This window comes from Cloeon dipterum, chromosome 1, assembly GCF_949628265.1.
Source record: "Cloeon dipterum chromosome 1, ieCloDipt1.1, whole genome shotgun sequence".
Classification (NCBI taxonomy): Eukaryota; Metazoa; Arthropoda; class Insecta; order Ephemeroptera; family Baetidae; genus Cloeon; species Cloeon dipterum.
Genome location: NC_088786.1, coordinates 1,573,143 through 1,600,971, shown reverse-complemented (window position 1 = coordinate 1,600,971; position 27,829 = coordinate 1,573,143). Strand labels below are relative to the sequence as shown.

At 43.2% G+C, this 27,829-nt stretch overlaps 3 protein-coding genes across 5 annotated transcripts; 1 reads left to right on the top strand and 2 right to left on the bottom strand.

Annotated features, from left to right (window-relative positions):
- The first annotated feature begins 491 nt into the window (after positions 1 to 491).
- Positions 492 to 16,212, top strand: mspo (M-spondin). Its single transcript, XM_065475914.1, has 7 exons — positions 492 to 720; positions 13,965 to 14,176; positions 14,346 to 14,450; positions 14,523 to 14,702; positions 14,754 to 14,891; positions 14,951 to 15,191; positions 15,973 to 16,212. The coding sequence occupies exons 1-7, from the start codon at positions 534 to 536 to the stop codon at positions 16,167 to 16,169; spliced, it is 1,260 nt and encodes a 419-aa protein (XP_065331986.1). The 5' UTR covers positions 492 to 533; the 3' UTR covers positions 16,170 to 16,212.
- A 629-nt stretch (positions 16,213 to 16,841) lies between these two features.
- Positions 16,842 to 17,579, bottom strand: LOC135934310 (c-Myc-binding protein-like). The gene is made up of 3 exons (XM_065475955.1): positions 17,418 to 17,579; positions 17,212 to 17,363; positions 16,842 to 17,156 (listed from the first exon to the last, which is right to left on the bottom strand). The coding sequence occupies exons 1-3, from the start codon at positions 17,475 to 17,477 to the stop codon at positions 16,958 to 16,960; spliced, it is 411 nt and encodes a 136-aa protein (XP_065332027.1). The 5' UTR covers positions 17,478 to 17,579; the 3' UTR covers positions 16,842 to 16,957.
- A 753-nt stretch (positions 17,580 to 18,332) lies between these two features.
- Rab3 (RAS oncogene family member Rab3) lies at positions 18,333 to 27,448 on the bottom strand. Of its 3 annotated transcripts, XM_065475927.1 has the most exons (6): positions 26,690 to 26,841; positions 25,714 to 26,168; positions 23,195 to 23,416; positions 22,434 to 22,552; positions 22,202 to 22,373; positions 18,333 to 21,306 (listed from the first exon to the last, which is right to left on the bottom strand). In XM_065475927.1, exons 1-6 carry the CDS (start codon positions 26,730 to 26,732, stop codon positions 21,160 to 21,162), a joined length of 1,158 nt encoding a protein of 385 aa, XP_065331999.1. In that variant the 5' UTR covers positions 26,733 to 26,841; the 3' UTR covers positions 18,333 to 21,159. The 3 variants fall into 3 exon arrangements, with proteins under 3 accessions (XP_065331999.1, XP_065332007.1, XP_065332015.1); XM_065475935.1 differs by lacking the exons at positions 25,714 to 26,168; positions 26,690 to 26,841 and adding an exon at positions 27,150 to 27,448; XM_065475943.1 differs by lacking the exons at positions 25,714 to 26,168; positions 26,690 to 26,841 and adding an exon at positions 24,020 to 24,158.
- Positions 27,449 to 27,829: the final 381 nt, after the last annotated feature.

The following is a 27,829-nucleotide window of genomic DNA, read 5'->3' as shown; positions in this document are numbered from 1 at the left end:
AATTAGTTGAAAGTCTAAAAATAAATCAGAAAATTCAATTTACATTTATATTTTTCCTGTTTGTGAAAAATTGACGTTTTTAAAAGATATTCTTGAACCGGCAATAATCTACAATCTAGCGAATTTTTTTGTAGAGTAAAAAATGACCCATCGATCGATTTCAATAACTTCGCCAAAAAAACAAAGTTTCCTTGTTATAGCTTCCGTTACGTGAGCTTTGGGTGGAATATCAAAACGATAAAAATGTCTCTCCCTTGAGCGAACGCGAGAGGAGTGCGAAGCGTGCTCCGCCTCCCCTGGCAGATGAGATGATGGGTGGCTGCGGCTGCAGAGGCAGCATCCGCGCACACATCCACACCGTGTATATGTGACTGCGCGTGTGTGTGTGTGTGTTTGCCGGCAGCAGCCACCTTCCCTTCCCTTCCCTCCGCGGCTCGATCGCTGGTTGCCCTTCCTCTGCCGCCGCCGCCGCCGCCGCGGGTCGCCGGTCCCGCCGCGCGAATCTGTGCAGAAGCGATCTGGCGGCCGACGAGATGGAGCGAGGTGCGACGCTGCTGTTGGTGGCCGCCCTGGCGGCCGTCGCCCAGGCCGGAGGCCACCACTGCTCCGGGGACAAGCTGACCATCTACAAGGTGGTCGTCACCACTCAATGGACGCGCGACAGGTTCCCCAAGAACTACCCTGACTGGCGGCCGCCCGCCCAGTGGTCCAAGACTGTTGGTGAGTGCTGCTGCGCGACATAATTTTAATTATCCTGCCGGATAGTCGTTAAATTCGCTTTAAACGACCGCTCTTTCTTTAGCTGGAGCTCTACAGGCCAACAATTGAGAACATTTTGCCTCGTAGACGAACTAAGAAGACGTTTATTGTCTGTCGAATTTATCTCTAAAATCAGGACCGAGGAAAAATTCATTGATTTTTTCGCTTCATTTCAATTCTTCTCGTCGTGCGAATTTTGAGGGAAAATTCCTTAATTGTGAAATAAATCGTGGGGACAAAATTCTTGATTTTCTCAAAAATGTACACGGCAACACGGAAATTTTTAGCTTTTTCCTCAAATTCATTTCACAAATTTCCAGTAAGGCTTCACTTTAATAGACAGCAAAATTGAACAAACACAATATGATTTTTACATTGTTTCTCCTTTCATTAGATAGCTCTGAAATTTTTTCCTCCAACCTAAATTACGCTTCGGCAGTCTCAAAATTGTAATTTCCTTTTTCAGCATCAAAAAAATTGAGCCTTCAATGGAAACCTGCGAATGAATTGCAAACTCGTGTGGCGCCTTAATTAAATTTGTGTGCCGCAAATAAAAGGCACTTGAACGAATTCCCATTTCAATTATCCAGCGTGCGTTCCTTCCTCTCTCATTCTCAATTAATGTGCGAATTCTCGAAACAAAAACAGCGAAACTCAATTACGAGAATCCGCCTCTTGCTTTCCATCTGGAAGCAGCTACCGCCGTGAAATATTAATTCGTCCGAATATATTAGATTCGACGGCTAAATGAAATCAGCTCCATTTCGCAATTTCGGCCCGCGTGCACCACTCCATAATTAATTGGTCATTCAAAACGGGTCGTTTGCTAAAGTTTTGGTGCGCTACTTCATAAATAAGGCACGAGCTATTGTCCTCGCGGGACTTTTCGCATATACTCGGCTCTCCGAGTGTGTGTGTGTGTGTGTGTGTTTGTCCAATTTAAATTGCATAACATGCTGCTGCTGGCACTCAACCAGAACGACTCTTAATATTAGATTAAACGTCTCCCACGAGAGCAGGCGGCTCCGCAGAAAAAACAATTACACGTGGATGCTGGGCTGCGAGCTGAGCAGTCGGCCGAGTGCACGAGAGAAGAACAAGCTTCTCATCTCTTGCCTCTTTCGCCGGCAGACAGACAGTCGGACAGACAGAAAAAGCTAGGAATTAAGTAAGCCGGCCGAAATTACACATGTGCTGCTGCGTTCAGCTCGCACAATCAAGCACGCCTTGTTCCACTCCGCGAATAATGCAGATGGGACCTGGAAAGTTGCCGAATTGCTGGCCAGCGCTGGAATTAGGGTGCGGTTTTGCTGCTGAAAGCCTCTTTAGCCCAATTTAAATGCACCTCCTCTGTTAGGCCTGCTTTTTGAGTGCAAATCTCGAATTCATTGCGCTCTGCAGCCACCTTATGCCCTTTTAAATCTCGATCTATTTAAAATCAACTTAAATTGTAATTTTAACTGTCCAGCAATGAGACGTAATTTGTATCCTCTACTGAAAAAAAAGAATTTTCCGCTTCTCATTCAAATTTTCAGTTAATTTTTTTATTAATGAAGAAAAACAATAGCTGTGTGAGAGGAAAATCGAATAAAAATTTAAGTAGCACCGAAATTTCAATTTTGACAGTGCCAATCGATTCCTGAGGCTTGAATTTGGTTAGCCAGCCGAATCACTCAGTCGAAATAGAGCCGGAAATCATCCAAAAACGTTTAAATCGTTTCTTTTTAGCGGTTTTTAGTATGAACCTAGCCACAAGCACGTCAGCGACCAATCAGAGAAGACAGCGTTTTGACGTAACGACGGCAGCGCCACAGTGACAGTCAAGCAACAATGCTTAGCTGAGCTGGCTGTCACTGTGTCGCTGCTGTCGCTACGTCAAAAAGCCAATCAGAGCGTTTTGTTCAAACCAAAAACCGCGAAAGTAACGGTTTTTACGTTTTCGACGCAATTCGACATGTCTTGTCGAGTGGTTCGGCTTTTATACCTAATTCGACCCTCAAGAATCGACTGGCACTGTCGAAAATATAATTCCAGCACTACAATAATTATCTATATAATTTCTATGAATTATAGAAAGTATTGAGCAGTTTTTTTTTAAATGGTGACTCTGATGTTAGTTTCGTCGGTATCATCAGTTTTGTATGCTTGCCACAATAGGATTTTTGTTCAGAGCGTTGCAATAGTTGTTATGCAAATAGCAAAGGACAACATTGTGCAATCAAAGTTACAGGAGGGTGGAACGGCGCTCAAATCGGGAGTTATGCAACTCGCGCAACATCTGTGACGACAAATTGCCTATGCACATTTCACGAAGGAGCACTGAATGTGAAACTAGACCAGCACCGCATAAAGTCTGCACATTTCTCAACAAGGAAATGAAATTCAACTTTAATAAGTTTGATTAAAATATTTAGCAAAGTTTTGAGAGGAAAAGTTGGGATTGCTGGCTGCGTCGGGACATTTCTGTTTCCAAAGTTTTAATTTCGTCTACTGGCCTTTCTTGCCGATGTTTTCTCTGCGACAAATGCACATTTATATGAATTGAAGCGAGCGTTTCGGCTGAAAAAGCAGCAGCGGTGCCGCCGCAAAAATTCCACGCCAAATGGAAATGTGATGAAACTTCTCGTCGTCTCTGCTCTGCCGCCCAACTCTCGCAGCTTCTTTTCTTATTATACTTTTTCCCGGCATCAACACAGAGCGAGATGCCTCTTTTTTATTTTTTACTGCAGCTAAGCGAGTCGCGTGCTGTGTGTTGTGTATAGTGCGCCTAACTTTGATGTGTGCACACAGCCATTTGCACGTATATATTTATTTTTCTTTCTTTTAAATAATAATAAAAAGTAAAAAAAAAACCGGCGCAGCGAGGGAAGGTTGTCCGGCTCTGGAGCCTTCTCTAAGCGACGAGACTGCCGCAATCAATCACCGGAATTGCGCTGCCGAGATTTTTAATATCAAGATGCGATAAATCAGAATTGGAATTAGCCCGCGGCGATTTATTGCACAGCCCGACGAACGTAATTGAAAATGAAAGATGCACGCTTTGCAAGTTAGAAGACCGATTGTTCTATATTTTCAAACTTAGCACATTGATGTGAAGGATGTATCGATAAAAATTATTGATATTTATTCAAATTCCCACCCTGCTGTGCGATATATGTTTCATAAGACCGGCACTCTGAACACTTGCCACTTCACTAAAATTTCAGTTCAAGTTTTATTTCTAATAAAGGGGTGGAACATGATAAATGGTGCGAACTGTTGGTATTACGACTCATTGTCAGTGGAATGAGAAACGGTGAAAAACTATCAAACGACACCAAGAACGCCCCGATATGATCAAGTTGCTCCCCCGGGGGCAGGGGGTGGGTCTCAAACCTCTATATGATGACCCGAAGAAGTCCTAATTAATTGATTGATTGATTTTTGTGACCTTGATCTCTAATCTATGGACAAGTTGTTGGGCATTTTTCTGAAAAATAGGTAATTTCAGTAATTACATGGCCTAATTTACTGAGCAAATCTATTTCTTTCTATCTAAAAATAACAATTTAAAACATGGATACGTGTAGTGAATTGGAATGTTCCAATTCGATGCGATTTCTCAAATAGAAGCTGGTTTAAAATTGGTGCGAGTGAAAAAAGAGCTTGAGGCAACAAACATTTGCATTTTGAAGCTTGATTGGAGCTAGAAAATTGGAGAAAGGAACTGCTACAGTTAAGATTTGAATGGAAGTGAGCGGCGTAAAAGTTCAATTGCTGTCAAATTATTGGCCTAAATTTCAAACGATTAAAGAATTTGGCAAAAAAATGTTTCAGAGAGAGGCAATTTACGTTGCGTAAATTGACACAATAAATTTTACGATTTTTCTAGCAAATTCCTCTGGTCAGTGCAAAGCCGTGAGAAAATCAGATCGAAGTCTTTGCACGGCTTGAAAGTGACACAAACGAGTCTAGAGTTTCTAATAGCGTCTCGGATTGCCTTCTCGCTTCTCGAGAGCGCGAATATTAATTATGCTGGAATTCCGCGCACGAGATTTATCACCTGATGGTCGACTTCCTCGGCCCGTAAATATCCTTGGAAAATACACATACACACACACACACACTTCCCTGTCCGCGCGCGCGGAATGCTCAAATAAAATCCCCGCGGCGCCGAATTTAAAACACAAATGACGGCGATTTATAAACTTTTTTCGCTTTGATCTGCTTGCGGTGCCGTTAATTTCTGGGTCTCTCCCCTCTCACGTGCCAATTTTCGGCCGTTAGGCGCAAATTTGGCCGAAAATGGCGCACCCACGCCAAATAAATAAATCGGCAGGCCCATCTGGCGGACGATAAACCGACACAAGCGACACACCTGCGTGCAGAAAACCCTCTCCAAGGTTAACTGGTGTGGAGAAAGTCATCAATTTAAATAAACACGCGCCGTTTCTGCACGGGTCAGTCTTTGTTCCTTCTCCGCGCGAAAGCCATGAACCACGATGGAACGGCGCACTTCTTCCCTCGTACAAATTAAGTGGTCCAGAGCCACCTTTTCAGCGGCACAAATGAAAAAAATGGCTTCCTTTGAAGCAAATGCTGAAACTGTTATCGTTGAAGGCACAATTTTGTTGGAATTAATCCAGGAAAGGACTTCTTCCGCTATCTAGGGAAGATCATGACGAGGTGAACGGTGGGCGGTTTTTTAAAAATTTGATTTTAGACGCTAAGATTTATTGAAAAAAAAAGTTTTTTCTTTTCGGAGAGTGGCAAAAATATGACATGAAAATGGTGACATCTAAATATCGGGCTTCAAGGGTCGCATATGCAAAAACTGCATACCATTTTACTCTTCTTCACGTCCCATGATGTACTAAAGTAGTTTCGGGGTGTTAAAAACTAAATTCCGTTGCGTACTGACGTGTAAAGGCAATAAAAAATGGCTAAATTTTAGGCTTTTAAGCCTCAAAAAGGGGGTTGAAGGGTTGACACCCTTAGACTCCTTTGGCTATCTAGGAGACATGTAGACTAGTCTAGCGGTGTGCGGTTTTTGAAAATCCGACCATTAGAAGTTGAGATTTGGGCGTACTAACATTTTTATAAAAACCTAAAAAAGCACCAATTTTGTGGTTTTTATTATTTAATAAAAACTTACATGCTAAAAACATTATTTCAAATCTTGACTTAATAATTTTCGCTCTACAAAATGGCAATATCAAGACTAAAAATATATTTATTTTCAAATTTGAGTTCCATTTTAGAAATTCAAGTTTACCAACCTTGAAATTTAATGTACCGATTATCGATACGTCTTTTTCCCTTCTCAAACATATAATTCCGTTCCAGCGTTTTAACACAAATAAAATGAAAGAGTTTTTACAGCTGAAAAATCCCGGAAGAAATTGGCAAGGACCGGCGGGTGGCAGGTGGTCTCGGCCGTGCGACATGAGTCATTTACGATCGCTAGTGCAAAAAGGTCTGCCGCGAAATCGCGCGCGGCGCGGAACCTTGGGACCAGCAGATAGATGGACCGCGCGCCGTTTACTTTTCGATTAATAGTGTTTTTGACACAGCATTCGCACCTTGTGTGTGTCTTGTTGCCGCAGTTGCCATCCTAAATTTTATAGAGAAAGAAATGTCTGTGCAAATAAACGCGGCGGCGGCAGCGGTGTCGGCGGCTCGTGTGTTTGTTGCTGCTCTCGCCGCGCGCTAGACTTGCTGACGCCCTTTTTTCTTCGAGCAAGTTCAACGCACGCCTCCTTTTATTTTCACATCTCGTCGGCGGCTTTTTATTGAAATCCGCAGGTGACGCAATTCGCGGCTAAAATCCTACCGCGCGCGGCATTTGAAAAATTTGATAAATAAATTCGGCCCCGGCCGGTTGGCGTGAAAGTGGGTGATAATGTAAAACGCGTTCAGCGACCGGCCGCGTATCTCATTTTTTATCGGCAATAAAATTCCGTGGGTTTCACTTGGCAGCGAGAGATGAATGAAAAGCTGACTGAGATTCTCCGCGGCTCGGCAGGGCCCACGCGCCATTTGACTCGCGGAGATTCACGGCGCGCAATTACTTTTTACTAGCTGAAACTTCATTTCGTGTTTCGTATAAACTGCACCGACGAGACGACGACAACGGCGACACAATGTTGTAATATTTCTTCACGGATTTTCTCCTTTCTCCCTCATAATCGGTTTTTTTGATGAGACGCAAGGCTCATTCGCTTTCGCCAGTTTTTATAGATCGGCACGACGTGTTTTATGGATTAGTCTCCCACACGCGAAAACTCTACTATACATTGACGCCGTGTGCAGAAGCTGCAATAAAACAAATAGAATCAAGCACGACAGATATACGCAGCTCGTTTATAGCCCGTTATTTTCGCGACTTTACGACAAGTGAATTTAATTTAGCTGTTAAAACGCAAGACGCGCGTCACATTCAGTGCCATGTTTTCGCGCTTCCTAGAACGCCAAGGTGGCCGTGTTTCGTTCCATTCCAAAAGAGTTGCACATCTCTCTGCATTGTTGTTACTCGTCTTTTTTTCGTCGCCAGCGAGACCGAGAGCGAAGGTCAAGGCGACACATGTCAAGTGTGTTTCGCATACATTCTGCTTAGAGCGGATGAGAAGATCCTCTGCCGAGATACAGCGGTCTGATTAAATGCGAAAGAAAAATACGTGCAAGCGAACGACCGAAAGATTAATGGCTTCTCTCGTAGAAATACTGCACGTCACGGCCTCCCTGCTCAAATTACGCCTTCTTGCGCGCTTCAATTGAGTCATTAGCATTCCATTTTTCTCACTTCAGTCTCGTTTAAAGTTGCCTCGAGGCGAAATTCGTTGCAAAACGGTCAGTGTGTTGCAACTGCACGGATGTGTGCCGCAATTTTTTTCGCGTCTCAGGGTCAACAATTGATGTTGGTTCTCAATTTGTGCACAGTTCGACTAGAACCATCCACGGGCGAGTTTGTTTGAGAGCATGCCACCACCACACAAACATTTCTTCCATAATTTCAGTTTAAAACTATTGAACATTATACTATTGAGAAGACCCAGACTTTTCCACATTTGCGGGGTTTGCAGGCACTTGAATTTCGAGTATTTTTTTTTCTCCAAATCATGCGTAGAAAAAGTTTGGGCTTCGATGAATTTGTCTCGTCAATTGGAAGAACTTTCTTGTTGACCTTAAAGTTGTCAACAGAGACTCAAATTTGAAGAATTAAAATTTTTAATTTTGATTATTCCATCTTGCAGAGCGCAAAAAAATAAAATAAAAAACTAGAGTAGCGTTTTCCATTTAATGAAAAATTGAAACTACCAAAATTATTGTTTTCTCAAATTCCTGAGGTCAGATTTTCAAAATCTGAACACCGATAGACTAGTCTCAATTTCCCCTTGGTAGCCAAAGTAGTCTAAGTCTAAGGGTGCCATCCCTTCAACCCCATTTTTTGCACATAAAAAATTTACATTTTTTTGTTGTTGTTTGCGCCTCAGTACGCAACGGAATTTAGTTTTTACCACCCTGAAACTACTTCATTTCATCTTGGGATGTGAAGACGAGCAAAATGGTATTCAGTTTTTGCAAATGCGACTCTTAGAACCTGAGATTTAGTTGACAAACTGTTTTCATCATACTGACAATATCCGAAATAAAATAAGTTTTTCACCAAATCTTAGCTTTGTTTACAAAAACAGCCCACCATTCGACTCTTCGTGATCCTCCTAGATAGCTGAAATGATTTAAAAGGTTGCCAGCCCTATTTCAACCCCATGAAGAAGGGAAAATGTAGCAAAATGAGGGAATTAATCAATTGTGTAAAAATAATAAAGAAGCTAAGTATTTTTTCCGAATTGTTCATGACAGGGCAGCATTGGAAGCAGCTCTATGGCGGTGATCATTTCTTGAGCAGCGGTTTAGTTACAGGAAAATACACCTAATGATAATGAGAGTTGCTTAAAATTAAACCCACAAACATGATGAACTTCTCGGGTACGTCAGCCTACGCATCAACGAAAAGACATCAATGGACTTAATTATATAAATGATGGCTTACAACTCTAACATTTCATCACTACAAATTTTAGAATTCCCAGAAAGGCTGGTTTTAATGAGTTGCCTACAACGCGGTGATAATTACCAGGTCTCGTTGGTTTTAATGTCACTCCCTCTTGTAGAAGTTATAATTTATTAAAAGACTACGCATCTCTCGATTTCCCCGAAAGAACTCCAAACTTTCGTCTCTTTTGCTGGAAATTCGATTTGCCCTGCTTGTTTGATGTTTGATCCTTGCGTAATTTCACGCTCGCGCTGAATTCAAACTAGAAGGACAAAAATGTTTGAAGGGCAAAACTGCGCAGAGAGGAAAAGCGTCAAAGAACAATCGAAGGAAGGTGAATCGAAATCAACTTGTCAGCCGCTCGTGGAAATACTCAAGTGGCGAGAGTTTGAAGTCGCGGCTGTGGATTCGTGCGCGACGCGGCAGCAAAAAGTTAAAACAACAGAAATTGAGCACGTACGCGGCGGCGGCTGAACGGGCAGATGGTTCGATTGTGGGTGCCGTCCGCCAAAAATAACAAAAGCCGGAAAACAAAACGCTGAAGAAAACCACCTCGCAGCGTTTATGTATTTTGCTGGCAGAAGCAGTTCGCCCAAGTAGACCTCTCAGCCAGTCCCTCTTTCTGCTCCTACGACACGGCATAGCACACAAACGTGCACTCCTCTGCATTAGCCACATGCGAAATTTTTCCTAAAATTTAAAAAGACATCTTCAGGAATTGTATAGTTAAATATTGCTCTTTTTAAATTTGAAACAAGTATAATTAATTAAAAAAAATGTTCTGCATTCGGAGATAAAGGTCACAAAAATCTGGTCGTATGTTTGAGAAACTCAATTCTAGACTTAATTTTAATGAAAAATACTGGTTAAGCTTTCATGTTTTATTTGTGCTAGGCTAGACGAAAAACGAGTTGCAAAAATGAATGTTCTGCTGGTTGATTGTCATTTCTGATTGCCCTTTGAATAAAAAATCAACTTTCCTCGCTCTAAAATAAATATTTTATCTTTAAAACCCGACAACCTCCAAACCAAAAATTGAATAAATTTTTTTAATAAATTCCCAAGGGTTCAATCAAACAGATTTAGTGTATTGCTCTTCCTGAAGGAAATTTTAAACCCTCTGGATTTCCATCAAGAAAATTAAAATCAACTTTTGATACGGCCGTTCTTCTAACTCGTTTGTGCCTGACTGAGCGAGGTGCCAACGAAGCAAATGTGACCGCTGATTAGTCGGCTGAGAGGTCTAAGGTCTAAGCGAAACTTTGGTTAATCTTCGGGCGGTTTATGGGATGGCCTTGCCTGCTAATTGTTGCCCGGCGTACACTCGCGGAGAGATAATATGCGTGGGTGGGGTGCGGGTTGGCTGGCTGGCTCGCCGCCATGTGTGCAAACGCCGTGCGCGCCTTTTATTATACGCTCGGCCTAACAGGCCGAGTGATGGATCAGACTAATTTGCATGCAAGCGTCTCTCTCTCTGTGCGCGTTTGCATTTAACTGCTTGTGCCGTCTCGACGCGCTAAACCCGAGAGCTAGACGCGCGTTTGATCGTCTCAAAGTAAGTTGTAAGTGCGCTCGCTCGCGTTCGCCGAGTTTATACTTAAGGCGAAATTAATGCCCCGCATCAGATGAAAGCGGCTCTTGCGTCGGCTCAAATAATTTGCATATTATTTTAATGCGCAAGTTTCGATGGAAATTTCATGCGCCTAAAAAATGTTTTAAGGAGAGAAAATCTAGCGTGCTGGCATGATCGGGGAATTGATTGAGTGCCCATGTGGTCGTGGGCTGTTCTCATTAAACGTGTGTGCGCGTCCCGTGTTGTGTCGTGTACCCTGATGAAATATGGGCACCACATTATATACCCTGCGCAACAGCTCACAAACTAATTTTCTGCTTCGCTATAAATCATGTTAGCGAATGAGGTTTATTTCGCTGGCTTTAAAATCTCTGTTGCGGATTTTATGTCAAAAAGGAAGGCATAAAGTCTGTCCGTTTATGTCCCACACAAATGTCGTGTTGCTTGTTTGAAATAATTTACCAAACGAAGGACCAGTCCTGGCAGTATACACGTTTCAAGCCCATCGCAATGGTGTCATTAAACATATGAGAGAATTTACTCATCAAATTATGAATTTGCTTGCTGTGAAACATTATTTCCACGTCAGAAAGTGACAAAAATTGTGATTTATCAGGAATCTCCATAAAATTACATTTTCCAGGGTGAAACTTCTCAAAAAATGTCGTTCTTTGAACTGAGGTACAGGCCTAACTGCGACCACCTAAACCGCAACCTTCAGGTTTGGAATAAATATTTGCAATTTTTTTCCAAACGGAGGAAACGTGAAGGGTCTTACCAACTCCATCGCACGCGTAGGATCCCCGCTGGTCTGGAAACCGATTTTCAGATTTTTCGCGCACATGCAAAAATTAAATTAAATTTTTTTCCGTTTTTTCACTTCGCGCAACTCGTTAACGTTCACTTGCGAAAATGGTTTTCTTTTTGTTAATATTCGGCCGCTCTTACGATCGTCGACCACGACCCCTCATCACTCATCAGACAGGTATTGGATGGGGCTTTGCCCTGCGGTACCCGAACGACCTATTTCAGGGCACCTCGTGACCTGAAATCCGCTTCCATGCTGGTTTTAATTACTTTTTCATTAATTTCGAGCACATTTGGCGATACGCGGCGATGGTATTTCACCCTTTCCTTCCACCCTTTCACCCTTTCCTTCCAGGTCGCACGACTTGGTTTAGAGTGATAATTTGTTAAGGGTGTTTGGAACACCCTTGATTGTAATATTTCCATGACCATACCGTGGAATATAAAACAATCACCGACGAAGGGCTGGATTTGGATTCGTGTGCGGCGAGCAAAAAGCAGAAGGAGCAAAGCCGAGACGCAGTCTTGCATCACCTAATCCTATTATAGAAAGCTTTGTTGACGCGATGACTCATTTGCAGAGATTACAACTTTGCAAGCAGCAGCTCGCGTTAATCCGACGCATGCCGTAACTCCACTCTTAACGCCGATCGCGTCTATTTTCGCGCTTGCCATTCCTCTCGTGTTCGGCACGACGCTTGGTACCGCACCAGTTCGGCACTTGAAAGAGCAGTTTGATGTGATCTCGTGTCTTTGACACCTGAAGCGGCTGTATATTTACAGAGGGCACAAAACGAACTGCGCACCGCTCTCGATCTTGCGGCATCGCGCGCTACGAGGCAAAATACTCGCAAAACCACTCCGCGAGTACTTTAGTCGTTGTAACTGCGTCTGGCAGACGGAGAGGCGCCCCCCGGGGACGATGGAGGGCCTCTTGTGCACCTCGGTCATTAAGCGCGTCGTGATATACATAATAAACTCGCCTCATCTAGGCGTATCCAGTACCTGATTCAATATACGATATCGCCTGTGTTGTGGGTTCCTCCGGCGGTTCGTACGGCTATAATCGTGATTCACTGACAGGGATGTGAAAAATAGACACCTGAGCACGATGTTGTAATCATTTTTCTTTAATTCACCCGTATATAATATGTATTCTTTGTCAGGAAAATACAAATTTTTCAAGATTTCTTGGCAGATTTCGATTCCTCTCGTCGAGATCTGTCCAACAGCGTGGTGAAACCTTTTAAGGAAACTCTTTGCTGTGAAATCAAATAGGATTTCCAGTAAGGAGATATTCCTCGCCATTTTGCAGCCAATATACTAAAAAATTTACACTGCTACCAAGATCAATTTTGGCTACAAATGAAACATAACCCAGCGATATTTGCGATATCCGCCCCATGACATCGGGCTCTACAGATGTATATCCTCCGGATATCCATGGATATCCCGGATACCTTTTGGATATCCTTTGGATATCCAATTTCTTGCTGGGAAGGGATCAGTTCATGCATTGGCAACCAGCATTTTCCAGGATTTCGCAGTACCAATCCTCTTTAAACAGCAAATTTTGCCACTCTTTCGCCCTTCGATAGGACTGCTATTTTTCACATCCCTGAACACAATAACAAACGCCTATATGTTGCTGGAGCAGTCGGCAGATAAATTTTAATGAGCGATAACGTTAGCCCCGATGAAGATGTAAAACATTTCGGCTCTTAAACCTTGTTTATTTGCGCGCTGCGCCGTCGCAGCTGCGCGATCAGAGCAGAAACCTATAATAACTCATCCGTCAGGCAATCGTTTCTTATTTGGTGCTCCATTAGGGACCTGTCGCGAGATCATTACTCTTACTTTACGATTTACGACGCCTTGCCTCTTTGTCTCTCGACTGCCTGTAGATGATCCTTTTTCTTACGAAATAGTAGAAAGTCGCTCGTTTTGAAAAAAACTTCTTCGCGCTGTATATAAACAGACTTTATTGAGTTGTGCGCCAATGGTAGCCTCTAAACGGGGACTTGATCGTCTCTGCTCTTTCCTAAAAGGTTTTTAGCCTATTGCGTATTTTCTTTAGTATTTAATTAAAAAAATTAAAGATTTCAAAAGGCACTATTTAGCCATTTTTTAATTTAATCGAGTGTATGGTTTATTCAAAAAAAAAAAAAATAAAAAAATAAAATTAAAGCAGAAATTCAGAAGGAACCATAACACTATATGTTTTGCTCAGCAACGAGCGCAGTAAATCATTTTCAATGGTCGGTGACTCAGAATCCTCCTGCTGATGTGGTATGGATTTTTTCAAGTACTGCTGATGAGGCCTAAGGGGCAGAAACATCTGCTGTCAGCTTCAAGAAGTCATGTTAATTGCTTATTCATTTTTTAAAAAAATACTTGATATATAGGGAATAGCTGTTTTGTAGTATTTCTTACTTTTTAATTATTTCAGTTTAGTTGTTTGGCGATCAATTCCTCGTCTGCGAAGTTTCTGAACAAACTTAATAAAGCAAATGAAATTCACATGCGCGCGGCACTAATGAAGCTCTAGAATATCAACAAGCCCGATCATATTCTGCAAAGGCGTATCACAACCACACTAATTGCTTCCAAGGGCGGAGCGCTCTTTAAAAATCCATTTTGGAATTTATTAAACGCGACACACGTGTCGAAAAATGCGAGATCAGAGATAAAGTTGAAATCAATTTGCGTCATGGGCCGTGATGGATGGAGCCTTCGTGATTTTGCACGCTTTTTTTATCACTATGACGTGTGTGTGCTCTCAATTTTCAGGAAGAACACACGACTCGAGTTTCGCCTTGTTCGAGCTGGGCAAAAAGGCCTCGCCCGGCGTCAAGCTGTTCGCCGAGACAGGACGGTCCGAGCTGCTGGACGCGCAGAGTCAGGGCGCAAAGGGCGTCTACGACGAGTTCGCCGCGCCGCCGATCACGAAGGGCGCCGCGAGCGTCGAGGCCAAGTTCTTCCTCGACGGCAACCACTCCAAGGTACTTTCTCGTCGCCTAGCATAAATAAATCACCTGACTTTATAGTCTAATTGACCCGTAAACAACGCAAGTTGCACTCTTGAAAGGGAATTTATCGTAGAGGAGGAGTAATGTCTCATTGTTTGTTGAATGGTCGAGTCATTAAACTCTGCGCGTTGGTGTGCTCCAGGTTTCGCTGATGACGCGCATCGTGCCATCGCCAGACTGGTTCATTGGAGTGGACAGCTTTGATTTATGCACCGACGGCAAGTGGATTGACACAGTGACCCTGGAGGCAAGTTGCTCAATTTTTTATACACTCAAAAGCAGTCGAGTCAAACGTGAAAATTTGCAAATGTTTTTCAAGTTGGATCCGATCGACGCCGGCACGGACAACGGATTCACATTCACCGCGCCCAACTGGGCGACAGAGCCGGCGGGTGTGGTGTTCCGCATCACCAACACTTACCCGACTCACCCAGCAGGATCTTTTAATTATCCCACTGTGAAAAGACTGCCGTCAATCGCCTTCTTTCAATTTGTCAAGGTAAACAAACAGACACTATGATATCACAGACCTAAAATCGTGCACTCTCAGCTCAAGGAATATGAGCTGGCGCAAGAATTCGACGGCAAGAGTTCCGATACAGGTGACATTGAGGTCATCAAGATGTCAGAATTGCCGACAATTGACAGGGACAGCAACAATGTCGACGACAACACTGCTAGAGAAAAGGTGAGCAAAAGAATATAACCCCGTCAAATTGCAAATGCAAATTGAATATTTCTGTTAAGGCGAAAATTGCAGTGGCGAATGCAAATCCATTTCCGGCAGCTGTCCCTCCAGTGATCGCAAAGAGTGTGCTGCACAAGTCTAGAAACTCCTCCTTTGTTGCCGTCGCTCCTCCGCAAGCAAACGTGGTCGGCCAGGCCATCGGCATCGTCAGCACCAACGAGGTGGCTGTTCACCGGCACCAAACTAGAAGACGGATGAAAAAGAACATGATAGGCAACGCGCAACACGCCCACAAAATAAGTAATACTCATTTTTTTATTAATATTGTACATTAAAAAAACCAGATGGTTGATAGTCAATTGATTTTAGTGAAACTTGGCAACCTAAAAGGTATTTTGTTTTACCAAAATCCATTAAAGACCCACTGAAGCCGCATTTTTTTATATTCCAATCGATTCCTGAAGGTCGAAATAGGTGGGGTAGGTAGTTCTTTTCCGCTCGATAAATTCATTTTGACATGCGAGCAGAGGCGTAAAGCTATACGCACGTTGCTTTGGCGCGCGCAATGCATGAACCCTTTGGTCACTACTGCGCAAGCGTCACCCCTCTGACGTCACAGCTGCCAATGCTATGCTTCGTGCTTGAGAGGGAGTGACGCTTGCGCAGTTGCAACCAAAAGCGCGCCAAAGCAACATGCGTTTTGCATTGCGTCTCTGTTCGCTCGCTAAAATGAATTTATCGATCGGAAGAATTACCTGCCCCACCTATTTTGACCCTCAGGAATCGATTGAAACACACAACAATATGGTTTCAGTGGATCTTTAACTGCCTGATTAGTTTTTTGCTTAAAATTCCAGACGCGTTAATTGGACAAACTCAACGCCAACTGGATTGATTTTTGTTTTAAGCCTATCAAAATAAACAATTTAAAGGCTGAATGCACAGTCTTAAACCTTTAAATTGCATTAAAATCTAAAGTAACCGCTGGTGCCATCTATTGGTGACCTCAAACACATTGTAAATTTATTTCTTTTCATGCAAAACACTATTGATATTAAATAATTCGGATTTTTTGCGGCAGGACCACCTCGTGACTGCCGAGTGAGCGAGTGGGGCGACTGGGCCGCGTGCTCCAAGTCGTGCGGCATCGGCGAAACGCAAAGACGGCGCTCCGTGGTGAAACACGCCCGGCGAGGCGGCTCACCTTGTCCACCGCTGACCGAGGCCAAGTGGTGCGGCAGCGCTCGCTCCTGTCCCAAGGGGTACTTCAATTGGTAAACTGGCTCTTCTGCAGTTTCAAACTCAAGTCGAGGACTGATTTTAAACAAGGATGTCATTACAAGGTGGCAGTTTGCAACAACTGCACGCGCGGTTTGAAAGGAATGCGAGAAAATCAGAGTTTTGCTGGGTTTGTATACGATTTGTAAATTGCATTTGCCGAGAGGAAAGCTGTACAAATTATCCGAGTATAGGATAGAAAGGTATTCCGTAAGTGTGAAGCACAAATTTTTATTATTTGTTAATTTTATTTTAAGTCTGAGGATCTTTGTTGTAATAATTCGTGTAAATTCTAACTCAAATTTTTATTTCTGTTGAAAAAACAGGAGAATGTAATATATCTAACATTTTAAAAACACATAGAGATTGAATGTTTCCAAAAGTCTGATTTGTGATTTAAATATATTTTGTCATGATTTCTGCAAACTTATATTCAAGCTACTTGTTTTACTGATGTAGAAAACTTACATGTTACACACTGATCAGTCTTCTTTGTGACTTGTTAGAAACTTAATAATAAACTATATATCGTCCTGGTCCCGGCAAAATTGCGCAACGTTCAACAAACACCCAAATTTTCATTGTCGAATTGATTGTTGACTTTTTCTTGCAACAAGGAAATTCGCGTTTGGTTGTTGAAAGTTACGCAATTTTGCCGGGACCAGGACGATATATATATAGCGTCAAACAAAACAATTTTTAGAATCTTTGATGTTTCAACAATTGTGAACTGAAATTCCCACGATGTTAAAAAAAACTAATTTCTCATCCGTGTAAATAATTTAGTTCTATTTGGCCTGCTTCTTGGTTTGCTTCTCCTCGCTGCTGGATTCACCGACGGGCTCGTACGTTTCCAGTCTGCTTGTCAGCGAGGCAATGGTTTTCTTCAGACTGGAAATCTTCTTCCGAGCCTCGCGCAGGTCCGTCCGCAAGACGCTCACGTCTCCCTCGGGTCTGTGGCGCTCGATTAAGAACGACTTGATGTAGCTAAAAACGCACGTGTAAATAAAAAAGTGTCAACGTGTGCACTTTAACGACTCACTCCAAAGGGTCGTCTGGTTTGTTCTCTTCGAGAAAGAGCTCCGTCATGGCCCTGATGAGACTCTCCATCACGCCTTTTCCCTCTAAATAAACTCGAAACTCTTCTCTCTCCAGACCAACTGTGTCTTCCTCAATTTGCAACAGCTTGGGCGTCTGAGGAGGGTAATTGCGTTAATTAAGCGCGCCAAATTAATCTAATAAACTCACCTGCGGCTCCTCGTCCTTAGCCGACGCCTTTTCCGCATTTTCCTGCAGAGATCCGACCATGATTTTCACTTCCAAAGGCTGTTTAAACTTTCAACAATGGCTGCAAGGCCAACAATGCCGTCGGTGAGTGGATAAAAAAGGAACAAAAAGTATGAGCAACAAGTGCGAACGACACAGGAACAGGGGAGAAGCTCTTACTGCGGTAGCTAGACAAGGAATGAGAGTCGAGCACGTTTCGCGGAAAATTCCTGGTGTGTAAAATATGCACTTTTATGCGTGCCGGGTCATTCACACCTGTTTGCTCACTGCCAATTGGAATTCCTGGAATATGCCTTTTAACAGTGTAGCTTTATAGAACAGGTGTGAAAAATCCTTTTAACTTTTGCTTGAAACAATATCTAAAAATTAGGTAGAAGCTGAAATTTTCTAAATTGTCGTTTAAACTCTTGAAAAATCGGCTTAAAAGCGGGGAATTTTATTACTGTCTCCTAATTGTAAAATCATGATTTATTTCTAAATTTAGTGAGTTTTTATTCAAAATTCGCAAACCATTTGATAGATCGCGACGAGAGGGATCAAAATCAAGCGAAAAATCAATTTATTTCTCGAGAAATTTGGCAAAATAAAAAATTTATGGGGAACTCACACTTCTCGCTCTCTGAAGGGAAGAATCAATGTAATGTCCTATCCTAGCTAGAAGTGTGAGTGTTGGGCGAAAAGTGTGAGTCTGCCATAACTGTTCCTTCATCCTGATTTTAGAGTTTAATTACTATAGTCAACAATGCAAAATGCTCTGAATTGTTGGCCTGTAAGCCTCGCTACTTTAAATTCTAAGTGACTGATCAACACAAATGCAAAATGCATTTCAAAAGCGGCGTGTTATTTTGTTTATAATAGAAATAAAACATTCGCAAGTAATTTTGTGATTTTGCAGTTGGTTTATTTTATCATAATATTTAATCGTATGTATATAGGTTCGCTTACAACAATATACTGCTTGCAATTTTTTACACTTACACGTTCTCAACTTTCTCTTTACAAGTTTGAATTACATAATTTCGAGTCTAGGTGACGATTTTTTAACCGCGATCTAGAATGCGCTGTGAAAAGATGCAAGTCTCCGAGGTCACGGGTCACGTTCCCTAAGCGCCAATTTCGCGGAAACGTTTCCCGCGCTGCGATCGTGGAATGTGCATGAACTCTATTAATTGGAAATGCTCTCCTTTCTCCCTTAGTCCGTACAAAACATCACAGGAGTGATATAATTAATTTCGTGTCCTCTGTGTGGTTCTGTATTGACCGGAATCAGGAGATGGAACCTCAGAGACTCTTCCTGAAAATCGTGAGTCTAGTTGCAGAACTAAGTACTCACGTAATTATTAGTGATGTACTGCGTTAATTACTTTTTTAAAGGACCCGGGCTTTTTTCTCGGTTTTCCCAATGAAATGAGATTGTGGATTGGTGGACACATAAAAAATCTCATTTTTAAAAAAAAACTTTTTACAATCAACGGAATGAAATTATCTGTCGTCTCACGTGCAAAATTAGACATCCGTGTTTACGCTGCTTGTGCACATTTACTTCTATTCAAAAAATTAATATTTTTCACAATTATTATAAATATTTGATATACACCTCGCCTCATAAAGTAACAACAACTTTTGTGATAGCAGAAGAGTGTTATCGTATAATAAATTGCAAATCTCACTTCTTGTTCAAAAGTCGATATCAACGTTCTTGAAATCATAGGCGAATTTATTTTTACATTATAGAATGATACACGGCCACGTCTGAGGGTTGTGTCTTCGCACTTTAGGCCCAGCGTAATGGAAATAAATAAGAGGGGCTAAGTCTTTTTGTTCTTTGGGGGGCTGAAAATGCGATACATTTAAACACCCTTAATTATTTGACACGCAACAGCAATTATTGAATCGTTCTTATTGAGCTCTTAGAGTAAGAAGCCTTTCGCAAAACAGATAGATCAGCAGATGGATGGATTTTGTTATTTTGGAATTTCAACCGCGAAGAGGAAATCACATTCCAAAGGACACAACCCGAGCAGACCGGCTTCCGCGACTCTGGCACACGGCAAAACACCCAGAAAAAAACAACAACAACGGATATTGTTATTACTTTTCATGTGAATGCGTTTAACAGTATAATAGTTTTCAACAATTAGCAAGTGATAGGCTCGATTAACCTGAGAAGAGATGAAAAAGAACCAAAATCAGCAATTGCACTGCAATTTTACCGTTCAAACATCAAATATCTTTTGGGCTCACTCGCGTTAAGATTTTTTTTATTTTGCGGTTATGTAATCATTGGAATTGGGATAAAGTTATACACAGATATTTTCGGTATTTTCCGCTAATGTCACGAGAGTTAGTGGAGACAAGATCGATAAGGCATTTGGACCTCATATTCATGTTTTCTTTGTGCCTTCGAATTGACTGAATTGAAATATATCATGCTTTTATACTCTCTGCAGTTTGCTTCTAAATCATCAGACAGTACAGACAGACGCATCTATTTTTCTTTACGTAGAGGCAACAGCATCGTTTATTTACGTGTGTGTGTGTTAATCCAGTTTTACATCAAACAGACACCATAAGTTAGATTTTTCCGAGTGAGAAAATAAAAAAATCCGAAAGAAATGCGGACAAAATAGACAAACGGATTTTCTCGTCACCACGGCGAAGAAGAAAGCGAATTTTTGTACAGCAGTACACGCGCCGGGTCGATTTGGATTACACGCTTTCCAAGAGTTATTTAATATTGTATGTACAAGCAATTGGATAGGGCATACATATTATGAGGATTGCATTTCGGTTATGGAAACGAACCAAAATGTTTTGTGCTCCAAGGAGGCGAAATAACAGAATATTGTTTCAGACACACATGCTCTTTGCCCCTCATGTGTTGGTCTATCACCAATTGTGGTGCTCTGGTAGTGGAACTCGCTCTTAACATTAGTGCTAATTACAATGCTTTGGTCACATGGCGCTGTTTGTTCCGTCTCCCTCGTAAGCATAATACTATGCTTACGTAGAGCGAATCGAGTAACTCTTAAAATTTATATTTCACGAAAAACGGGTTGGTGCCGAATCGCGCAATCAAAAATAAAAGACACAATAACACTTACATGTTCACCTGTTTGCCACTTTAGATCGTTTACGTAAATATATAGCAGTGCTCGCACTAACAAACTCTGTAACAACAAGTAAAGAAACACCCTGCATGAGAGTGACACGTGACTAGATTCACACTTCCTCCTCGCACAATTATTTTCTAACATTGATTCCCACGCGTTTGTGGAGCAGATTAAAATAAATTACCGCGATCATCCGAATTGCTAGAGTTGCATCAAAACGAAACCGCTTTGTAGGTCAGAACTGCACAAAGCTTTCGCCCGTTTACATTTACCCACGATGCGATAAATTTTGGTCGCAAATATATGGATTCATCCCGATTGCATCTAATTGATAGAAAAACACATCTCTCGCAAGTGTGTGTCATCTGATATGCAAATTCAAATCAATCCAAGTAACGAGTTTGGCAGCAATTTTGGACTTTTCCCTCAAACAACAATTTCAGCAATCCAGTAACAAAGAAATGGATGAGAGAAAACTATAAATGTATGTCTTCGTGACGTAAATACAACAACGCAAAATGATGGCTCTAGAATCTCTTGTTCTCCGCTCGGAATGGATATATTAAGCATACTGATTGGTTTATTTACAGTTAGCAGTTACAGTTGGGACTCTGAGGCCCGGTTTGATTGGTTTCCGTGAGTCTGGTGCCCTTCGAAGCATTCATTAGGTTGGGGTCTGTGTCTAAACTTTCTGACATCTTGTCACAGATTATGTCGACGAGGCGCTCGAACACGGCCTGAAACAACAAAAATCCACTTAGTACACGTGAATTCAATTTTCAAACTAATTCTTTTTTATTTTGACCCTCCACATCCCGATTCGATCCAAAAGCCACTATGGAAAAGGTGCGTAAACCAGCCCGTTGGCTCGCATTGTTAAGGCACTCTCAGGAGTGTCAAAGCAATGAGAGGTATTTGAGCAGTTCGGAGATCTAATACTGGCTACCCAATGTCAGAAATGGCAAAAAGTGGTTAGTTTAGTGACTCGAATTGCTCGAATTGCTCAACGGGCTGGGAGGCGCATCGGCGCCGACTCGCTACTTGCTGGTTTGCACCTTTCCAGCATGCGTGATTTGGCTTCACGGGACAAATTTCTAGCGTTTAAAAAAAGTCCTCGGTGCGGAGGCAAGTGGCCCTTGAGTGGGCTGGGTCCCTGTGCGGCCTGGTGCGCCCATGTTATCCGTTCGCGGTGTTATTGGGACCCGGGTTTCAGCATTCGTGCTAGTGCAGTGCGCGCCCTTCCCGGTCCTCCGGTCCTCGGACAGGGATAAAAAGAGCAAAAAAAAACCCTGCTCGATGAGCTATTCAAGCATATCGAGTCATTTGACCAACGACATTTTTGTTCAAAATTTTGACTGATGTATTTTTGATAATTAAGCCATAAACATTAATACAAAAATTAGACAAGCCTAAATTAGCTCAGTCCCCATCAAAAGTTGTTGATTGAGAACACGTGTGGCTCGAACGCCCGCGAAACTGGTTCAGTCAGCAGAGCATGCCGATCATTAAAGCAATCTTTTATGTTATGCAACCCGCTCGAGTGGAAAGCAAAGCCAGTTGCATACTTTCCCATCTCGAGGAGTTTGTTAAATCCTTGGTACACAATGGGAGGGATCCAATTTCGTTGGTTACCTTGACATTGATGTTCTCTTTTGCCGAGGTCTCGAAGAACTCGATGCCGAGCTGCTCGGCCAGCTGTTTACCCCGCTCGTACGAGATTACCCTTTCGTCCTCCATGTCGCACTTGTTCCCCACTAAAATTACTTGAGCGTTGTCCCAGGAATATGTCTTGATTTGCGTCACCCTGCGAATTCATCGGGGCTCGTTATCGACACACAAATTGTTTCGTCGGCCAATTTATTACCAGTCCTGTACGCTGTTAAACGACTCTTCGTTAGTGATGTCGTACATGAGGATGAAACCCATGGCACCTCTGTAGTAGGCTGTCGTAATCGTGCGATAGCGCTCCTGGCCTGCTGTATCCTGATAAAAGCAAAAACGAGCCGTGCAATTAATTTCGCGTGTACTCCGCACTATCAGGTCTATTTTTCAATGGCGCTGAACCAACTCATTACATAGATAAGTTTGGTTGCACGCCGCACATTATCACCTCCAATGAGTTTTGCTCTCAAAGGGCGCTTAGAGGGAGGGGGGTAATATAATTGAATTTTGGCTAATTCATTTGGAGATCAATTAAAGAGGATTGATGTTGAAGAATCATGGAAAATCCTTTTTGCCAATGCCTTAGGATTCAGTTGAAGCCAAAATTGACCAAAATTTATGAAAAAGTTGGATGCAAATAGTGAGGACTGTCTCCTAACTTGAAATCTGATTTTATTTCACAACAAAGAGTTTCCCTAAAAGGCTTCATACGCTGTTGGACAGATTTCGATGAGAGGAATCGAAATCTGCCAAGAAAATGTGGTCAAGCGCTGGAAATGTTGGAGGAAATTTGAATTTTTACTGTAGCATGGTTCTTTTTGATTAGAAAACATTTTTTATCGACCAACTGCTTATTGCATTCAACAATTCAATTAATTTTCAGTTGACGCCCAGTATCGATCCACTTTAAAGTGGTTTTAACGGCCCACAATCCAGACCTGTGGCGTCTCGTGGGAAGCTTACCCAAATCTGCAGCTTGACCCTCTTGTCGTGCCGGAAGACAGTCTTCACTTTGAAGTCAATGCCAACGGTGGAGACGAAGGCAGACGTGAACGAGTCATCCGCGTACCGGAACAGAAAGGACGTTTTTCCCACGCTCGAGTTGCCGATGATGAGGAGTTTGAACATGTAGTCAAAGTTTTGGTCCGCAGCATCCTTCTGCCATTTTGGATCTTGTCCAGCCATCTGTCAAAGAATCACACAGCCAAATCAATAAAGCGGCAAGCAAACTCGGGGGCTGAAATAAAATGCATTTTTAAAGCGCACAGATGAGCCAGGGCGGGATTAAATGGACAAGTTTGTTTTGTTTTTGTTTTATCCGTCCGCAGAGTGAGTCTCGCACTGAAATATGCATCAGTGGGCAAAGTGAAAAGCCAAGAAAGAACAGGGATTAAGCAAAAGGTAAGCGGACTGCTTAATGAATTCCAGCATCAAATATTCAAACACAAGCCTGATGCTTTGTGGCGAGAGAAATATTATTTAGAGCCAGACTCGTTTGCTGGCTCAGCGCTCCAATTATTGATGAAAGTCCATAGAGAGCAGCTGTGAAGTGCACATACGCAGCAAAAGCCTGATTCGCAAGAAAACAAAAGAGCCCTTGTGAAATTATGCCGAGTCGAAACGAATCAATCCATTATGACGTCTGACGTCACCGCAGGAAGGATCTGCGTACAAGCGGCATGTTCATTCATGGAATGAGCTGGCCTGACCGCAAGCAAACCACCGAATAATGGCAAACGCGAGCCGATTCGACCGATCGCCGACTCGACTCGGAAACACGAAAATTACCTTGCGTCAGAATGCGGAATGTTCCGGCAAGGAACCCGGCGAATCGACACTTTTGGCCCAAAATCCGTGCGAGAATCGTCTGCCGGTGGTGAAAATGCAACCGAGAGGGCCTCTGCTGGAGTTGTGAGTAAATTTTATTGATTTCTCCGACCAACCGAGTTTGCTATATCTGTGCTGCTCTTACTTTTTCAGCATAATACACACGGGGTCACGTTTGCCTTTTGTGATTCATCAATCGCGATTGCAGCCCCAGATAGGTGCGAGTGAATGCCGAAAAAGGCCGCTGCCCGGCCGGGGCTGGAATCGCCCCGTCGTGAATGGCCCTTGAATTAGCAGCGCCCACTACTAAAACCAGAGCCGAAATCATCGCGCATCATTAAAGGCTGGCAGCGCTCGAGTGCTCGCGAATTTCATTCCGCTTCTACTGCCACGTGAAATTGGAATTCGAGTGGCCGCTGAATAATATTCTGCCGCCTGTAGCTCTGTTTGTCTGTTTACTCAAATTCCTTTGTTAACATGCACAGCACCGCCAGCAAACCAACAAACCGTGTTTCCGACGCTATTCGATCTCAAGAATTCTGCCCCACTTTTGTCCTGCCTACAATTTGGATTGTATTCATATTTATTCATCAAAATCAATTCTATTTGTCGGCAAACGGATAAGACAACCTGTAAGTTCAAGGTTGAAGCTTGAAATTTGATTTGCAAATTAGGCTCAGTTTCATTCAAATTTTTTGCTCTCGGTGAATGTAAAAGGGCGTGGGCGTGTGCGCACAAGTTTTTATGAAAAAAGTTATAATCGTGTCACTTTGGCATGAAGCACCCTCGCGACGCAACTTTTAATCTGACTAGCCGGGCCAAAGTTTCAATCTGAATCTCAAAAGCCGACCGTCCGAAGTCTGAATCCGCAAACTCGCAACACGCCGACGGCATCTCTACTGCATAGTAATCGCGGAGGCGCGCTTCAGCCACTTATTTACCCTTTTTCTTCTCGGCGCTGACCTCATTTCGGGAAAAGGCTGCGGCTCCAGGCCGAGCGTAATTAGTATCACAAGGAGAACACTGTTGTGCGCTATGTGCCAACAAAACTCCTCGACGGGGGGCGAAAAGTCGCTTTTACTCCTTTTACTCTTGTTCGACGTGACTCGCGCCGTAATTGTCCTCTGCTGATAATAATTTCAACATTAAACAATATAGCATTTTGCATGTTTCCCTCGCTCACGACATTGCCTCGCACGTGCATTTTCCTCGACGAGAGGGATAACGAGAAAAGTCTTTTGCGTGATTTTGCATAAATCGTTTTCCCCTTCAAATGAAATTGTTTGAAACTTGTAATTTTAAAATTGATACCGCGCCCTCATCAGCATGCTTTTGGGACCTAATAAAAGGCACTTTGCCATGAGCACCGAATTGCCTTTTTTTTGCTAGCCTTGGAGGACCCATTAAGAGCTGCGGAAGTTTTAGAAGAGTCTGGAAGGGCCATTAAATTTTAAGACGCTCCAGCAGCTAAAATTTTGTCAGCTCGATTCCCTCGGCACAGGAAGGATAACCGTTGTAATATTTTCGATAAGACTGAGGGATTACCTTGCGTCTAGGCTGTTTGTTAGAAGCGATCACGTTTTGTTAGGAATAAAGCAGACGACGGTTTTCGCCAGGCGTGTTTGTCTCCAGCAATCCGTCGGGCAAATATTTACCGGAAGAGGGAAGGTGCGAGTGTACTTTGGATTTCGTGGCCTGCGTGGCAAATCCATTCTGTCCGTTCTAGTCCGGGACTCCTCTGCTGTTTTCAGCGGCTGTTCCGGCCTTTTTGCTTTCACTTTTTCAAAATTTCCTTCTTGAAGGTCCTGTTTCCCTTTGTTGGAGGGCTGATCCTCTTTTTCTTCGACGGAATTGCGCGGAACCGGTCTGGGCTCCTTATCCTTTCTCCTGAGTGCGGGCGATCGGGCCGTAACGGTCGGAGCGTCCACTTGGGGCTCTTTGGGGGCACCGAGTCGAGCAGGGGGCCTCGGCAGGGGCTCGGGCTCCTCGATTAGCGCTGGCACGGGCTTGTAGGGATTGATTGGTGGAAACTCGTTGATCGATATCATCCGCGTGACCCGTTTTTCGCGGTCAATCACAAAATCGTAATCGCCACTTCCGTTGTCGAACGCTAGAAAGGGATTTTTGTTTTTTTAAAAAAATCATTTCTCAGCAAAACAACTGTCCGCGCACGACATTTAAATTGATATGGGTTGTATCACGAGGTGAGCGATAAAAGTGTCCTTTAGTGCCGGTCGGGGCATTGCTGTTGTGCCGCTATATGAGCATATGACTGCCACACATCCGGCCCGCGTTTAATGAGTATGTTGATAAGTTCAGATAAGACTTGCCGCTTTGGCAAGAATGGAAGACAGCCAGGTGAGGAAGAGTAATAATTTCAGATTTATTGCAAATCGTCAAATCTGATTTTTAGACTATTAATAAATGTAACTAGATTTAATAATTGGTTCGAGGTAAAATTTTGTTGCTTTAATTCTAAATTTGTGTCATCAAATGCTCTATAGCAGCAGTGGAGTTTTACACAAAATTAAAAGAGTCGATATGAAAATTAGACGGTATAAAAATGTCGCGTTGAAAAATCGAGTCAGCAGTGGCGGATTGACGCGTTCGCGATCTGCCGGAGTCACTTACGGTTATTGGATTTCCCTCTGTAATCAACTTCGCCGTCGCCCATTTTTCCTTTCAATAGGGTGGTTTGATGATCAACAGAGTGCTGTGTGCGCCTCTTTCACCCTTCCAGTTGTAAGGCAAATCAATCGGCTCGGCCGCTTGCAGCGCGATAATAATTACGGGCGCTGCGAGTTGGTCCGACTGCGCTTATTTTGCTACTCGCGTTATCAAGACACACCACTTCCTTTAGCTCTGCTTCCTTTTAAAATTGTTTTTATCATTCCATTTTCAACAACGTGTACTATACTGTGCTTTTCTCTCACCGCACGCAAAGAAAATTCGGGAATACACGCTCCCTTTTTATCAACGAGCCCGAAAAGTTGAACAGCACGTATACATATACGGAAGACAAAAGGGAAAAGGGGTCAATACTTCTGGAGGCCGACGGGAGGCCGCGGGCGCCCGGATTTCGGCCACTCACCTTAGGTTAGTCGACGAGGAGGCGCGAGTTCGAGTCCTTGGCCTGATTCAGCCGAGCGAGAGTCGATTGGCAGTGCGAAACAAACAGGCAGGCGACGAATTTAGGAAAACAATATCGACGCCAACATGGTGGTACCGCGATATCGACTGACTGACTGGAGCGAGTTAGTTCTGCTGGTTGCCTACCGTCGAGCCGCCTCCGCTGCTGGCCGCGCGCGTATTTACTGTGGGGCACAAGTGGAATCAAGCCAGCGATCGAACCCAGCAGCGCCGCTGACGCACACTTACGACGACACACGGGCCGAATTTCGCTTCGCCCCGCTCGATACGTGCTCCTCCCTGCAGCCCCGACGCCAGTGGGCACGCGCCGGGGTGGTGCACCCGCCGCCGCCGCCGCCACCGCCAACGCCACCACCAGCCTGTGCAAAAGTGGCCAGGTGTCGGCTCCTTTCTCAGTCTCAGCTCGTCAAAGAATCAACTCGTCAGCGCATTTCGCACTCCTTAAAGCTGACCGAGCCTTCAGATTTTAAAATTACTGCTCTAATTTTGAAAAAATTTAAAAACAAGCCGCAGCTCTTTGAAGTTTTAATTAATTAAGAAGGCAGGTTGTTATTCGCCACGCTCAGATATTTGGTGAAACTTGGCCTGGGGGAAATTATTTATAATCGCGGGTTTCAGCTT

Excerpts from the sequence above, each read along its gene's own strand:
- mspo (XM_065475914.1), top strand. The coding sequence starts at position 534 with ATGGAGCGAGGTGCGACGCTGCTGTTGGTGGCCGCCCTGGCGGCCGTC. Across the intron at positions 721-13,964 it reads CCAGTGGTCCAAGACTGTTG|GAAGAACACACGACTCGAGT; the intron begins GTGAGTGCTGCT and ends CTCAATTTTCAG. Across the intron at positions 14,177-14,345 it reads TCGACGGCAACCACTCCAAG|GTTTCGCTGATGACGCGCAT; the intron begins GTACTTTCTCGT and ends GGTGTGCTCCAG.
- LOC135934310 (XM_065475955.1), bottom strand. The coding sequence starts at position 17,477 with ATGGTCGGATCTCTGCAGGAAAATGCGGAAAAGGCGTCGGCTAAGGAC. Across the intron at positions 17,364-17,417 it reads CTAAGGACGAGGAGCCGCAG|ACGCCCAAGCTGTTGCAAAT; the intron begins GTGAGTTTATTA and ends TACCCTCCTCAG. Across the intron at positions 17,157-17,211 it reads AAACCAGACGACCCTTTGGA|CTACATCAAGTCGTTCTTAA; the intron begins GTGAGTCGTTAA and ends GTGCGTTTTTAG.
- Rab3 (XM_065475927.1), bottom strand. The coding sequence starts at position 26,732 with ATGGGCGACGGCGAAGTTGATTACAGAGGGAAATCCAATAACC. Across the intron at positions 26,169-26,689 it reads CAGAGGGAAATCCAATAACC|CGTTCGACAACGGAAGTGGC; the intron begins GTAAGTGACTCC and ends ATCCCTTTCTAG. Across the intron at positions 22,374-22,433 it reads TTTAACAGCGTACAGGACTG|GGTGACGCAAATCAAGACAT; the intron begins GTAATAAATTGG and ends ATGAATTCGCAG.